Raw genomic sequence first — 16,390 nt, 5'->3', positions numbered from 1 at the left:
GTGGGTGGCAGAGCGAGAACTTGGCCTGTCCTCTGATTGCAGGCCCGATGTCAACCAGAAGTAAGAAGTGATCACAAATATTGTGCTTCATTGATTCCTAGGCATGTGGTTTTCCCCCACATTTTTTTTATGTTGACAAAACAAGCCTTTATTTATTTTTAACTTTTCATCACAGAAATTTTCAAATGTACACTAAAGAAAATAATATAATAAACTCCCATTACCCAATACTTCAATAATTACAAATTCTGGCCAGTTTTGTTTCATCTATAATCCCCCCTCACTCCCACCTCCACCCCCAGTATTTTAGAGCAAATAGGCTTCCTTAAAAGATAGGACTTTTAGTGATTACGCACTTCACATGTCTGTTTCTCTTTTATCACCTCACCAAGACACTAGATAGAGTATGGCACCACTTTATGCAAATTTTTTTAAATTGAGGTATAATTGATATATGACATTCCACTCAGGTGTACAACATAATGATTCAATATTTGTATAAAGTGAAAATTATCACCACAATGTTTAGTTAACATTTGTCACCATAAAATGTTAAAGATTGTTTTTCTTATAATGAGAGCAACATTTAAATTTGCAATAGAGTATTATTAACTGTAGTAACCATAGTGTACATTACGTCCCTATGACATATTTATTTTGTAATGAGAAGTTTACAGCTCTAGATCCCCTTCACCCATTTTGCCCGACCCCACAAGTCTCCTCCCATCTGGCAACCACCGATCTGTTCAGTAGATCTATGAATTCAGTTTTATGTCTGTTTTTTCAGTTGTTGTGTCATTTAGATTCCACATATAAGTGAAATCATACAGTATTTGCCTTTATCTGTCTGGCTTATTTCACTGAGCATAATATCCTCAAGGTCCATTAGTGTCTCAAATGGCAAGATTATACTCTTTTTTAATGCTAAGTAGTATTCTTTTGTGTGTGTGTGTGTGTGTATATATATATATATATATATATATGCCATATCTTTCATATCCATTTATCTACTGATTGACACAGTTTTTTTTTTTTTTATATCTTGGCTATTGTAAATAATGCCACAATGAACATAAGGTGCATATATCTTTTTGATTAGAGCTTTCGTTTTCTTCAGATAAATGACCAGAAGTGGAAATGCTGGATCATATGGTATTTCTACTTTTAATTTTTTGTTTTCCCTAGTTGCTGCATCAATTTACATCCCCTCTAACAGTGTACAAGTGTTCCTTTTTCTCTACAACCTCACCAACACTTGTTATTTCTTGTTCTTTTGATAAATGCCATTCTGACCAGGTGTGAGGTGGTATATCATTGTGACTTTGATATGCATTTCATGATGATTAGTGATGCTGAACATCTTTTCATGTGCCTGTTGGTCATCAGTGTGTCTTCTGTGGGAAGATGTCTATTCAGATCATCTGTCCATTTTAAAATCAGATAGTTTATTTGTTATTGAGCTCATATTTTTATGAGTTCTTATATATTTTGGGTAATTAACCACTATTGGATATATAATTTTCAAATAGCTTCTCCCATTCATTAGGTTACCTTCTTATTTTGTTGATGGTTTCCTTTGCTGTGCAGAGATTTTTAGTTTGATGTAGTCCCATTTGTTTATTTTTACTTTCTTTGTCATTATCTTTGGTGTCAGAGCCAAAGAAATATTGCCAAGTGAGATGTCAAGGAGCTTACTGCCAAATTTTCTTCTAGGAGTTTTACAATTTTTGGTTTTAAATTAAAGTCTTTAATCCAGTTTGAGTTAATTTTTGCATATGGTGTAAGATAGTGGTCCAGTTTCATTTTTTTTGCATGGGGCTCTCCAGTTTTCCCAACACAATTATTGAAGACTGTCCTTTCCCTATTGTATATTCTTTCCTCTTTGTTGTAAATTAATTGGGTGTATATGCATGGGTTCATTTTGGGGTCCTCTATTCTGTTCCACTGATCCATGTGTCTGTTTTTATGCCAATGCCATACCTTTTTATTACTTTAACTTTGTAATATACTTTGAAACCTGAGAATGTAATGGCTCCAGCTTTGTCCTTCTTTTTCCAGATTGCTTTGTCTATTTGAGATCTTTTGTGGTTCCATACAAATTTTAGGATTGTTTTCTTTTTCTTTCTGTGAAAAATTCCCTTGGAATTTTGATGGGAATTTCATTGAAACTGTAGATTACTTTGGTTAATAGACATTTTTACAATATTAATTCTTCCAGTTTATAAGCATGGTATATCTTTCCATATATTTGTGTCTATTTTCTTCCATCAGTGTCTTACAGTTTTCTGTGTACAGGTCTTTCATGTCTTTAGTTAAATTTATTCTTAGGTATATTATTATTTTTGATGCAATTGTAAATGAAATTTTTTTCTTAATTTCTATTTCTGATAGTTCATTCTTAGTGCATAAAACACAACATATTTTGTATATTGATTTTGTACCCTTAAACTTTTCTGAAACTTTTTTATTAGTTCTAATAGTTTACTTGGTGGAGTCTTTAGATTTTCTATATATAGCATCATGTGGTCCACAAATAGTGACAGTTTAACTTCTTCCTTTCCAGTTTGGATAAATTTTGCTTATTTTTTCTGCCTAATTGTTCTGGCTAGGAACTCCAAAATATGTCAAATGAAAGTCCTATGAGTGAGCATTCTTTTCTTGTTCCTGATCTTAGAAGAAAAACTTTTAGCTTTTTACCATTGAGTATGTCATATATGGCCTAGGTTATATTGAGGTATGTTTAGTCTACACCCACTTTGTTGAGTTTTTATCATAAACAGATGTTGAATTTTGTCAGATGTTTTTTTCTGCATCTATTAATACAAGCATGTGATTTTTATCTTTTATTTTGTTAGTGTGCTGTATCATGTTGATGGATTTGCAGATGTTGACCATCCTTGCATTGCTGGAATAAATCCCCTTTGATCATGGTGTATGATCCTTTTAATGTATTGTTAAATTCAGCTTATTAATATTTTGTTTAGGATTTTTGCATTTATGTTCATCTATGTAATTTGTGTGTGTATGAATGTGTGTGGTCTCTTGGTCTAGGATTGGTATTAAGGTAATGCTGGATTTGTAAAATGAGTTTGAGAGCATTCCCTCTTCTTCAGTTTTTTTAAATAGTTTGAGAAGTGTAACTATTAATTCTTTAAATGTTCGGTAGAACTCACCTGGACTTTTTTTTTTTTTTTTTTGGTGGGAGTTTTATTTTTTTCTGACTCAACCTCCTTCTAAATAATCAATCATTATTTTAAAAAATTTCTTCATGATTCAGTCTTAGAAGATTGTGTATTTCTAGGAATGCATCCACTTCTTCCAGGTTGTGCAATTTGTTGTTGTTAAATTGTTTATAATAGTCTTTTATGTTACTTTGTATTTCCTTGATATCAGTTGTAATTTCCCCTCTTTCTTTTCTAATTTTATTTATTTGAGCTCTGACTCTTCTCTTAGCAAGTCTGGCAAAATGTTTGTCATTTTTATCTTTTCAAAGAACTAGCTCTTAGTTTCATTGTTCTTTGTATTGTCTTTTTAGTCTATTTCATTTATCTCCTCTCTGATCTTTATTATTTTATTTCTTCTACTAACTTTGGGCTTCATTTGTTCTTCTTTCTCTAGTTTCTTTAGGTGCAAAGTTCGATTATTTATTTGAGATTTTTTCTTGTTTTTTGAGGTAGGTCTGTATTACTAGAAACTTCCTTCTTAGAATGGTGTTTGCTGCATCCTGTAGATTTTTGGTTTATTGTATTTCCATTTTTATTTGTCTCAAGGTATTTTTAAATTTCTCTTTATTTATTTGTTTATTTATTTATTTTTTGTTGATCCATTTGTTGTTCAGTAGCATGTTGTTTAATCCCCACATGTTGGATTGACCCCTCTATTAACATGTAATCCTCCTTTTTGTCTTTTATTAGAGTCTTTATTTTAAAGTCTATTGGTCCAATATAAATATAGTTATACCAGCTTTCTTTGGTTTCCCTTTGCATGAAACATCAGTTTACATCCATTCACTATCAGCCTGTGTGTCCTTATGTCTGAGGTGAGTCTATGGTAGGCAGCATACAGATGAGTATTCTTTTTCTATCCATTCAGCCATTCTATATCTTTTTTTTTTTTTTAGCATCTTTATTGGAGTATAATTGCTTTACAATGGTGTGTTAGTTTCTGCTTTATAACAAAATGAATCGTCTGTATATATACATATATCCCTATATCTCCTCCCTCTTGCGTCTCCCGCACAACCTCCCTATCCCACCCCTCTAGGTGGTCACAAAGCACCGAGCTGATCTCCCTGTGCTATGCAGCTGCTTCTCACTAGCTATCTATTTTACATCTGGTAGTGTATATATATACACGCCACTCTCTCACTTTGTCCCATATTATTATAAATAATATAATAAACAAAAGGCTTTGTAAAATTGGGCTGTTCTGGGAGCTACAGAAAGTAAGGACATGGGGATTCAGGGGAGGGAGAAAGAATTTTAAGCAAGGACATTAGGAAAAAGAAGAGGGAGAATTTGAGTTGGGACTTTAAAAAATAAGCATAAGATTATGTTAAACACAAGATTTTGATAGAGAGTGTGAAAGACATTGTAGTTGGGGAGGTAACTTGAACAAAGTAACACAAGTTACAAAGTGCAAGAGGTACAGCTGGGAGGTGGAAATAGAAAAGTAGAAAAAAGTAGAATCCCCCCCCCCCCCCTTTCTCTCTCTTCTTCTCCCTCTCCTTCCCCTTTTGTTTTCTTCTTTCTTTCCTTCCCTCTCTCTTTTTTTTTTTTTTTTTGCCTGAAGCAAAAGATTAGTTTATCTGCGTAAGTGGTTAATGGTTTGCTTTAAGTAGTCTGTAATCCAGAGCCTGATGCTTACTCCTTACTAGTTAGATTCCTTATTAATCTCAAACAGGAAAATGAAGAGGCAGTGGTGGGGATTTCAATTTGAGGAAGTCGAAAGTTGTCTGTGTTCTCGTGTGTGGAAGGAAGGAAGAAGTGTGCGTGTCTTGCAGTTTTAAAGTGGCAATTTTCATATTTTGACCCCATGCCTCTGATCCTAATACGTTCCCTTACCATTTTATGTTGTATATTTTATAAAAATAAAAAAGAAACACCCAAGTTCTTTTAAGTACTCATTGATACATTACAGAACACTTGTGCTGTAACCGTGCAAGGTTTGTCAGAGTGTACATGATGAGTTCACTGTGCTTTTGCATTTTTCCTCCAGCGTGACTTAACTGGAAATTCCAGAGGCATTTACGCTCCTTATAATAAACAGTGAAGCCCTGTGATTTGTATTAATGAACTCTAGACCTGAAATGTTCCTGTTTGTCATAATGATCTTGCCCCTTTCCTAACCATGTTCCTCATGAATTAATTCTTGTCTTAGTTTGTCTCCAGTAAAACATCTGACATCCAGAGCTATGTCTTGGTGTCAGCTCAGACAGCCACCTGTCATCTATGAGAGAGCCTCGGGTAAATTTGTGTTGTTCGGGGAATTTGATATTGATGGTGTTTGTATGGTGGAAACGATCTCTACACTTCAACAGTGGGATTTTGCAGTCAACAGGGTAAAATCTAAGTTCTAAACAAGGTGTATTTGTCTTGCCACAGACTCAGCAGGGATCTCTTAGGCTTATTCTGTGTCTCCTTTTTTTCCAGAGCATTTTGTCAAGGCCCTGCCAGAATACCACGTGGTGGCTCCTGTCCGAGTCGACGCGAGCGGGCATTTTCTGTCTTATGGCTTGCACCATCCTGTCACCAGCAGCAGGAAGAAGAGAGATTTGGATGGCCCAGAGGACCGGGTGTACTATAGAATTTCCCATGAGGAGAAGGACCTGTTTTTTAACTTGACGGTCAATCAGGAATTACTTTCCAAAAGCTACATCGTGGAGAGGAGATATGGGAACCTCTCCCATGTGAAGATGGAGGCTTCCTCGGGTCCCCCCTGCCATCTCAGGGGCACAGTTCTGCAGCAAGGCACCAGGGTTGGGACTGCAGCCCTCAGTGCCTGCCATGGACTGGTGAGTCCCCTTACCTCTCTGCCCTCAGTCCCTGACTGTCGTGGCCTGCACACCCACTGCCAGTGGGTTCGTAGATGCATTTAACACATAGGAATTGAGCACTTGTGATGTACATGGTACGGGCTTCCAAACAGGCTGGGGAGAAAATGCATAAAATTAAAATCAGTCTGGGTGGTACGGGGAATAAGGACATTGAGGGTCCAGGAAGAACTTCAACCAGGAATATCAGGGCAAGAAGAGGAGGGGATCGGAGTTGGGTCTTCAACCTCTGAGGCAGCTCTGAGCGTGCTGGTGACTGACTGGCTGGCCAGCCCCTTTTGAGTATGAGGCTTACAGATGGGATGGTGATGGCAGCAGCTGCTATGATCTAATTGTTGACTGTGGGTAGCTTATAATCAGATTTCATGTGGGCCCTTGGGCTGTCAGTTGATTCCTTTGTGCCTCCGTTTTCTCCTCTGTAAAATGGAGATAATGATAGCACCCAACTCACAGAGCAGGGGTTGGCAAACTACAGCCCACAGGCCAAATCTGGACTACCTCTTGTTTTTATAAATAAAATTTTATTGAAACACAGATATGCCCATGTGTTTATGTTGTCTACGGCTGCTTTTGACCTACAACAGCAGAGCTGAGCGGTCAGGATAGGGACCGTATGGGGCCACGAGGCCCCAGATATTTGCCATCTGGCCTTTGCAGAAAAAGTTTGCTGACCCCTGTAATAGAGTACTGTGAGAATTAAATGAATTCATATATATATAAATCTTAGAAGAGTATTTAGTAAATAATAGACACTCAATGAATATTGGCTGCTATTATTATTATTTATATTTCTAATATGCCAGGCACTGGAATGTGTGGCTTATTATGTGATTTATGCACATTGTCCTCTGTACGATGTCCCCCCACCCCGCCACCAGTTTAGCTATGTTTTAACAGATGATGCAACTTGGAGATGTTGAATATCTTAACCGTGCTGTTGTTAATTTGAGCCCGAGTCTTTCAACTGTTCTGTGCTGCGTCTCAAAATGTGACCAAGCTTGTTTTACAAAATTTAAACCTTAAAAAAAAAGTGGTCCCTTTGTTCCCCCTTACTTCTAGCAGTGACAACAGTGACAGCCCCACTGGCAGCTGCATGGCGAACAATGCCTAGGACTTATGTTGAGGTTTTGTCATGCTGGAGTAGGAGGCAGGCACCAGCACTAACCAAGGGTACTTAGGGACTGACTGCGGGCGGAAAGGCTCCGGAGTCCTGGAGACAGTTATGGCAGAGACTTGGGCATTGGCCTTGGCACCTGTACCTGGGCTGTTTTTTTTTTTTTTAATAAATTTATTTATTTGTTTGTTTGTTTATTTTTGGCTGCGTTGGGTCTTCGTTGCTGTGCGCGGGCTTTCTCTAGTTGCGGCGAGCAGGGGCTACTCTTCGTTGCGGTGCGCGGGCTTCTCATTGCGGCAGCTTCTCTCGTTGCGGAGCACGGGCTCTAGGCGTGTGGGCTTCAGTAGTTGTGGCACGTGGGCTCAGTAGTTGTGGCTCGCGGGCTCTAGAGCACAGGCTCAGTAGTTGTGGTGCATTGGCTTAGTTGCTCCGCGGCATGTGGGATCTTCCTGGACCAAGGTTCGAACCCGTGTCCCCTGTATTGGCAGGTGGATTCTTAACCACCTTAATTAATGTAAAACATTGTACATCAGTTTAAAGGTACCAAGAAAGTTCAATATTCTGAAGGACCTCTGGGGATGAATCGTTTTGTACGATAAGTGGAAAGTCTTGCTTTGCCTTTTTTTGGTAAATCTAGATTTTCATATGTAGCTATTTATCATTTCATAAATGGCACAAACTAAAAAAAGATGCCCTATTCTTTTCTTCTTCTCCCAGGGTCTCATACAGTGCTTGGTTGAACCAGGGGATATCTCCTGGTTCCATGGTCCTAATCCTCTGGGTTTCCTCTGGGTTCATATCACATTTTCCCTTTGCAATTTCTGCTTTCATTTCTATGAGACAACCCTGGAAGCATCAGTGTCACCTGATCCTCTACGACTAGGGTAACAGAAGAAAGAGCCCTTGTTCTAGAAGGACAGGCACATAGGAGTGAAGTGATCCACGAAACAAACATGCAAAAGCCACACTGCTCCAGAGAACACTGATGGGGGAACCCACATATAACATTAACCGTTAACCATTCATAAACCGTTATCGTGCTCATAAAATCCTAGACAGTTTAAATGCCATTGCCTTTCTGTGGCCTAGAGCAGTTTGGTCTGTGACTTCACAGAATCAACATCACCTGGGATTTCATTAAAAAGGCAAATTCGTGGGCTCCACTTCAGAACCAGTGCATCAGAATCTCTGGGGGTGGGCAGAAACCTATGTGAGTGTGTTTTAACAGCTTTACTGAGATATAATTCACATACATACAATTTACCCACTTAAAGTGTACAATCCAATGGCTTTAAATATATTCACAGGGTTGTGCAGCCATCACCACAGTAGATTTTAGAACATTCTCATTAGCCCCCAAAGAAATCCCTTAGCAGTCACTCTCCAATCCTCCCATCTCCCCTCCTCCTCGGGAACCTCAAATCTACTTTTGGTGTCTGTTAACTGCTTTATTTGAAACCTTTGATTTAATGACCTCTTCAGGAGATTCTGATCCTCCCTAACGTCTGAGAAGGCCTGGACTAGGGCAGTCATTCTTAACCCAGGCTGAACATTAGATCAACTAAGGAGCTTTTATTTTTTTTTTAATTGAAATATAGTTGATTTACAATACTGTGTTAATTTCAGGTGTACAGCAAAGTGATTCAGTTATATATATATTTCAGATTATTTTTCATTATAGGTTATTACAAGTTACTGAATAGTTATTCCCTGTGCTGTATAGTAGTACCTAAGGAGCTTTAAAAAAGTACCCATGCCACAACCCCATCTTCCAGATGCTCTGATTTGACTGGTCAGGGGGGGTGGAGTCCAGGCATCAGTATTTTTAAAAGCTCTCTAGGAGATTCTGATGTGCATTAGGTGTTGCCAATCACTGGATTAGTGTGAGTGGGTATTAATTAGCAGTATTAGCCAATATTGCTCTAAAGTAGCCACTCACCCCAGGTGATTCTAGCATGCAGCCAGGGTTGAGGACCATTGCCCTCAATTTCTCCCTACTTCCATCTTGTTTTCTCTAAGGGAAATTGCATATTGTTTAGCATTATTCCAGGCTTGGGAATAGAATACTGGGAGCTTTGCAATTTCTAATGGCCCCAGAGAGCTGCAAGATCCACCATGTGGCCATTTTCAGATTCAGATTTCAGATTCATGCTAAGCACAGGAGCACAAAGAAACAAATGTGAACTCATAGACTTACATGGTGGCCAAGATGATGGAAAGTTTTAGATCTGAATCACTGAATGATTTTTTGCCAGGAGAACCAGTCCACTGGGATTATTTTGGATCTTTTCCCACATAATTGGACAATTAATGGATGATTATAAAAAAGGCACCAAAAGCCAAATGAGTTTCTTTTGTGAGCACACAAGCTGGCTGGCTTCAAGCTCATTTGCTCATGTGCCATCATTTCACAGTGCTCATCTACACTGGTTCTAGTCAAAAGGTAGTGGTTGGACTTGCGTCTGATTTCTCCTGGCCAGTTGTCTGGGGCCTGATCTCCAGGATATTTATTTTCCTTTTCACCCAGGGATGACCCCACACTCAGATTCACAGGATGGCAGGCTTAGGATATGCTGGCTCTAAGCCTCCCAACACTCCTAGGGACAGAGGTGGCATTGGGGAAGGCTTTCTGAGGCAGGAAACCCTCTTGTGTGGAGCAGTACATTTGCTTCTTGTTCGTATGGCTCAGGGCTGGCATATTCTTTGCTTCAGACGGGGTCATCCTAATGTTGGAGGCTGTGTTCTCTTGGAGTTTTCTATAATTTGAGGTTCATCTAGTCTCCCTTGGAGAAGACTCAGATGGTTACAAACTGAGGACCCAAGAAAGGTCACCCATGACAAGGTGTGGGATAACCTCCTTCCTCCAGTTACTATCCCCTCACACGGCTCTGGTACCCATCCTCTTGGAAGCTGCTTTTAGACCGGGCCAGCCCCCCTCTGAAAGTTGGCTCAGCAACTTTCCCTCTGTCATCTTCACCATTTTCACCATCTTTTCCCCTCAACATTTTTATAAACTTTGAAGTTATGGGATTTGTTTCTTTTGAACAGTTTAGTTGATTTGTTTTATTCTATGTTCTTTGATAGAGAAACTATTCTTTAATCGATTAGATTCAGAATTCATCCGCGGTGGGAGTTGTTACCTGTGAGAACCCTGGGGTGGTGCTGGATTTGCTGTTACCAAGGGCCCTACAGGATGTGTTGCAGGCTAGTTTGCCGTTCGTATTTCAGTTTAGATTTCTGGACCGGGAGGATAGTGCAAGGTGTTAGACTCTACACTTACGTGTGATACAGGATTGGGGTTCTGCCTCTTCATGGAGTACCCCACTTCCACCAAGGGGCTTGGGCTAGGCACCCACTATCTAGACTGCATACTTGAGTCAGTAAAAAAAATATTGTTAATTTTTACTCACAGTCAGGCACAGTATTTCTCAGCTCAGTCTTTATTAAAGTGAATACAGTTCTTGGCTCCATCCTAAACCCTAGCCTCAATTCCAGGCCCTGCTGAGGAGTTGAAGGCTGACCCCTAATCTGAATAGCAGGGTTATTCAACTTCAACTCCTACTCAACTCTCTTTCGCTTTCCCTTTGGGTCTATTGAGATTTCCTGTCTTGTTTCAAGCTCAACTATGGATTAAAATTTTGAAAAGGTGTTATTTTTAGATTTTTTAGAGTTAAACTTTTTATCTTGAGATAGTTGTAGTTTCATATGCCATTGTAAGAACCAATACAGGGAGGTCCGCTTCCCCCCCAGTGGTAACACCTTTCAAAATTACTATATAATATCATAGACAGGATCTGACATTGATACAGTCAAGATGCCCAACATTACCATCAAAACAATCACTCATGTTGTCCTTTTAGACACACTCATTTCCCTCCTGCCTCCATCCTCTCCTTATGTTTCCATTTTATATTTAAGTTCATGATCATTTTGAGTTAACTTTTGTTTAAAGTGTGAGACTTAGGTAAAGGTTCATTCCCTTTCTTCCTCCCTTCCTCCCTCCCTCCCTCCCTTCCATCCTTCCTTCCTTCCTTCCTCCTTTTTCTTCTCTTTTTTTTGCCTATGGATGTCTGATTGCTCTAGCACCATATTTTAAAAGGCTACCTTCCCTCTATTGAATTGCTTCTGCACTTGTCAAAAATCAGTTGGACATATTTCTGTGAGTCTATTTCTGAGTTTTATGTTCTAGTCTACCAATAGAATTTTCATTCCTATGGCTTCATTGCTATTGCTTTAAAACAGTATTGAAATCAAGTAGACTGATCGCTCCCATTTTATTCTTCTTTTTCAGAATTGTTTTAGTAATTCTAACTTCTTTTCCTTTCCATATACATTTTAGAATAATCTGACTATAAAAAATTGCTGGGATTTTTTTTTTGACAAGAATTATATTAAACCTATATATTAATTTGGGGAAATTGACATTTACTATGTTAGTCTTCCAATCCATGAACATGGTAGGTCTCTTCCAATTCTGCCCATGAGACCTATCTAGGTTGACTGGTGGAACTGAAAGGTCCATGATGCTTGGTCCTCCTTCTTTCCCAAGGTGAGAGTTATATAGCCTTCTTTGGAGGAATTCTAAATCCCACTCTGATGGCATTTCTCACAGGAAATCTTCCAGCCCATCACCGTTATAATATCACCCATTGGGTGGGCAGTCCTTGTGGGGCAGCAGACCTATCCCACCCATAGGGTAGTTAGTGTGAGTAGAGAATGAGTCTCTTAAATAGACTCCAACAGTTGCCTTTATTTCCCCTCTGGGTCAGAGAATTTTTTTGGGAAAAAAAAATAGTGAACCATTTTTGCAACTTTGTTCCCCTGGTTTGTTTGGTCATATTAATTCTTGAAATATTCTGTTTTGGAAAGTTTCCTGATTCTAAATTAGTCTGGTAGAATGATAGCAATTTCTTCTGTGCTGAGCCTCACTGTCTCCCCATCACGGAAAGACGGGGGCTGGTGGATGACCACATTTTATTCATAGGTGAGATTTGGCTCATCGATTTAGGGCATGCTTGGAGAAGAGTGTCCTGGTGTAACATAAGTTTCTATGCCTCAGTAGTATGATCTATGATTTCTTTTCAGTCTGAAGGACTTCAGTGCCCTTTTAATTTGACTGTCTTTTTATAAGCTTTTAAATGTGCAACCTATCTGGAAAGTTGTGGCAAGAACCTTCTTTTTAGTGACTGTTTTCATTCCAACATGCCTTTTGCAGTCTATCTGTCTATCTATCTATCTGTCTATCTATCTATCTATCATCATATCTATCAATCTAATCATCTAATTATTTGTCTGTCTATCTACCATCTATATCCTCTATCTCTATCTCTGTATATGTATATGTATGTGACTAACTACTATATTTGTATATCTAACTCTGACATTTCTTGGAACTTCAACTGTCTATTTGCCATTTCCACATGCCTAACAGGAATCTCAAATTTAACGTGTTCAAAGCAACACCCTCAATTCCCTGCTCCCACACTCTTCCCCATTGCTGTACATGGTAACTCCATTCTTCCTGTTGCCCAGGTCAAAAACCCATGGAAAAAAAAAAAAAAACCCATGGAATTATTCTATCATTGACTTATCTTTTTTTCTCACACTCTGTATCTATTCTTATCAACAAGTCCTATCAGCTCTTCCTTCAAAATATTAATATATTCAGAATTTACCACTCTTGTCACTTCCACAGCTAACCCCCTAGTCCAGAAATTCTCAGCAGGGCTGGTTGTGCCCGCCAAGTGACATTTGGCAATGTCTGGAGACATTTTGGGTTGTCACCACTAGGGGAGGGGAGGATTGTGTCTGGCATCTAGTGAGGCCAAGGATGCTACTAAACTTCCTATAATGCACAGAACAGCCCCACAACAAAGGATTATATGGTCCAAAATGGCAATTGTTCCAAGGCTGAGAAACCGTGCCCTAGTCCTAGTCACCATTCTCTCTCCTCTGGACCATTGCATTGACCTCCCAAGTGGTTCCTCTGCTTCTTCCCTTAACTCCCTACAAGCCATTACTCACAGAGTGACAAGACTGGACTTCTAAACACATTTATAGAACAGTGCATTCTTCTGCTTAAAATCTTCTACTGGTTTTAAGTCCACGATGCTTGGTCCTCCCTCCCTCAAGAAAATCCAAATAACTTGCCCTGGCTTCCAAAGCTCCCTCTGATCTGGGGGCCCCACCTCCCTGCACCCCTCTCCCACCATGTTGCCCTCCTGCAGAGTCCTCTAGCCACACTGACCGTCTCTTTGTTTTTCAAAGTATCAGGCACACTCTGGCTTCATTGTCTTTGCATGGACGGTTTCCTCTGCCTAGAACACTCTTCCCTCGGATTTCTACATAGCTAGCTGCTCCTTCTTCTTCTTCTGTCTTTCAGATCCCAGCTTGTGGTCTTCCCTGACTACACAAAGTCTACACTCCTCTGGTATTCTATCGCATTGCCTATTTTATTTTTTAAAAAACCTACAATACCTGATATTTTCTTCTCTTTTTTGCTTAACTTTTCTTCCTCTCACCCTGTCTTGTTTGCACATGTTAAGCTATGTTTCATAATAAACACTCAGTAAATAGTGGTTGAATGGATGTGCTTATTTCAGTATTTAGTCTTTATACTGCTCCAAGTTTCTGTAGACCCTCCCAGCCTGTGGCTTCACAATGAGATTATAGTTCCTCAGCTACCCAAGCAATGGCTTGAATGCCATCTATTGAACTCCAGGATGCAGTCTGCTTAAATGTTCCCTGAGCCACTTCTGATGGGTTCCCAGGGTGCTGGCTCCCCATCATGGCTGGGTGATGTTACCTCTGCTACAAGATCCTCCTGGGTCTATCACTCTGCAAGCATGGTGACTGCCACCATCATGCTGACTTTGGCAAGGGGACACAGCAATCAACTTTGCTATTCTCTTCTGCGTCTCATTCAGGCCTTTCCTTAGTTCTGCAAAACACATCAGCGTCCAAACTATAATTTTCAGCAAGATTTCTTTGAAGGTTTGCATGTAAAAGGAAGAGAAGTACAACACAAATAATAACCTAAAACTGCTACTCACCTTGGCTGTGCTTAGAGCCTAGGCTGAACTTCAAAAGCATCTCTAACCAAGCACTTGGGCTTTCTTTGTGTAGCAAGAATCACCCTACAGCAATCTCCAGGTAAGGGATGCACCGAAACATAGTTCTCTCCTGAGGCCTGGGCCCAATCATGAGGCCGCTGGGAAAGGAGGAAATTTCCCCCACCCTAGCCTCAGGCCCACCTTTGTTTCTAGTTCTCCTTTCCAGGAGTTTCTTTCAAGGAATATCTACTTTCTTCAGAGGGATGCCCAACCTTAAGGTGCTGGGTCCCACCGGGCAGTTTGTGCGTTACAAACCCTACAAAGGTACCCCATCCAGGGGACCAGTTGGGGCTGAAATCCATCTCAGGCTCTGCCAGCCGAACCATGTCCTGGCTCCAGGAGGGAAAGGGGTATTTTTATAATCCCTTTGCTCAAAGAGGAGCATCTTTTTGTAATTTGTCTACTTAGATGCGGTACCTTTTAAATTCATCTGTCTGGAGGGGGCATCTGTTAAAATTTCATCTGCCTCCCCTGCAACTGCCCCGTCTTGCAATTTGCACAAATGTGTGCTACTGCAGTAGCCCTGGAGCCCCCTTCCCATAGGACTTGGCTCTGTGGCCCCCAACTGACAATCACAGGAGAACACAACAATCCACGGCTGGTGTGTTTCCCAAAGCCTGAGGTATTCAGTTTCAAATAACAGTGTGGAGAGATGGGGGGTGTGTGCATTAGTAACAGATCCTTTTCCACTGAGCTGCAGCAAGTCCTGACCGAGTGCCTTTCCCAATCTCCCCTTTGCTTCAAGGTAAAGAACAAGTCTGTTCTATTTCCTGAAACTCGGGGGTCTTTGCTACTGATCTCTAGTGAACAACTGCTTGAGCTGGAACACAAGGGAGGGGGGTCTTCTCAAGAAGAAACAATTATTGATACATAAAGGCTCAGTTTCTATAAATATGTGTAGAGAAAAAACGTTGCTCCCATACAGACACCCAAAACTGCAGTGAAACATTTCTGCTGAAATATATACCCAAGAGTCATGTTTGAAGGCATCCTTTTCTTTCTTTGCTTAGCCATCTTCACATTGAAGTGAATAGAATTTTAATCTTTGTCACCAGAACAAATGGAAGGGATACTCTGAAAAGAAATTCAATCTTCGGATGCAGGACAGTATGGAACTTTGGAATCATTTTCCAGCTTCTAACCTGCAAGGTATCAGTTTTTGCTAGGATGGGCTATTACAATAATTTTAACAGTTTAAATTTTGTTACGTTCTGATGTCCAAAAATGCAAGAATGAAGTGTTCTCTGCGTTTTGCTATGTGAATGCTACAAATGAGATTAGTGACGTTTAAAAGTCTCTGCTTTATGATGGTGCCTCTATTGAGAGGGATATACTTTATACCGTGTCACTCCCTCGAGCGCTGTTGAGTTCTTGGCCCAGATGGAAAGCCCTGCTGGTTCCTTTAACATACAATCAAAAAATGCAACCGTTTCTGCCCTCTCGTTCTTGAACTCAGCTGAAGCTTGGGGTGATGTAGCTGAGGAATGAAACCCGCTGGCAGAGCTGTGTGGGAAAACTTTCTCAGCGTGGCTTCTTGCCTTGCTCCCGATGTGGAACTTGGTGGCTTATTTGCAGAAAGCACTCATTTGAGTTGCGAGGTGCCTGTGTGTCAGAGGTTGTTGTTCCTCGCCAGGGGGAGGGAAAGAAATGCTCTGTGTATCTCCTAACTCTGCTCCCAGGCCGAGGAATTCTCCGTGACCCCTGACCTTTGGGGGTTGCCTGGAAAGACCCATGCTTACTCAGACATGAGACTTTGGAACGGGGCCTCTAGCAGGCGGGAGATTCCTCTCCTCACTATTGATGCTTGTGTTACAGGCTCATAAATATGAGCGTTTCCCCCCCACTTCTCTCCCTTTTTGTCTTTCTGCTTATTTTTCAATTCATCAGGTTCATTTTGTGAGTTCCCAGCTTGACAGATTGAAAGTGAGAGAGAGACCTGAAGAATCAGTAGTTCAAGAAGCACTGATTGTGAATCAGTGGACCATAGGTCCAGGAGAGGAATGACCCTCAGCTGTGACGGGAGGTGAGCGGCTGGATGTTCCGTTTATTATCAGGCTAATTACTTGGCTTACTGGCGGGTCCACACAAGTGCAGAATAGAGACGTTACTCCT

The 16,390-nt window shown here is 40.3% G+C and overlaps 1 protein-coding gene across 4 annotated transcripts in view; it reads left to right on the top strand.

Annotated features, from left to right (window-relative positions):
• The window catches only part of ADAMTS12 (ADAM metallopeptidase with thrombospondin type 1 motif 12), a 369,738-nt gene that overhangs the window by 9,715 nt on the left and 343,633 nt on the right, over window positions 1-16,390 (top strand). For all 4 annotated transcript variants that reach the window (XM_082382159.1, XM_082382157.1, XM_082382160.1 and 1 more), the window contains exon 2: window positions 5,652-6,013. In XM_082382159.1, coding sequence (XP_082238285.1) covers window positions 5,652-6,013 — 362 coding nt within the window. The remainder of the gene's footprint in view (window positions 1-5,651; window positions 6,014-16,390) is intronic.

Source organism: Balaenoptera borealis (genome assembly GCF_965194805.1).
Source record: "Balaenoptera borealis genome assembly, chromosome: 2".
Classification (NCBI taxonomy): domain Eukaryota; kingdom Metazoa; phylum Chordata; class Mammalia; order Artiodactyla; family Balaenopteridae; genus Balaenoptera; species Balaenoptera borealis.
This window is presented reverse-complemented; position numbering and strand designations above follow the sequence as displayed.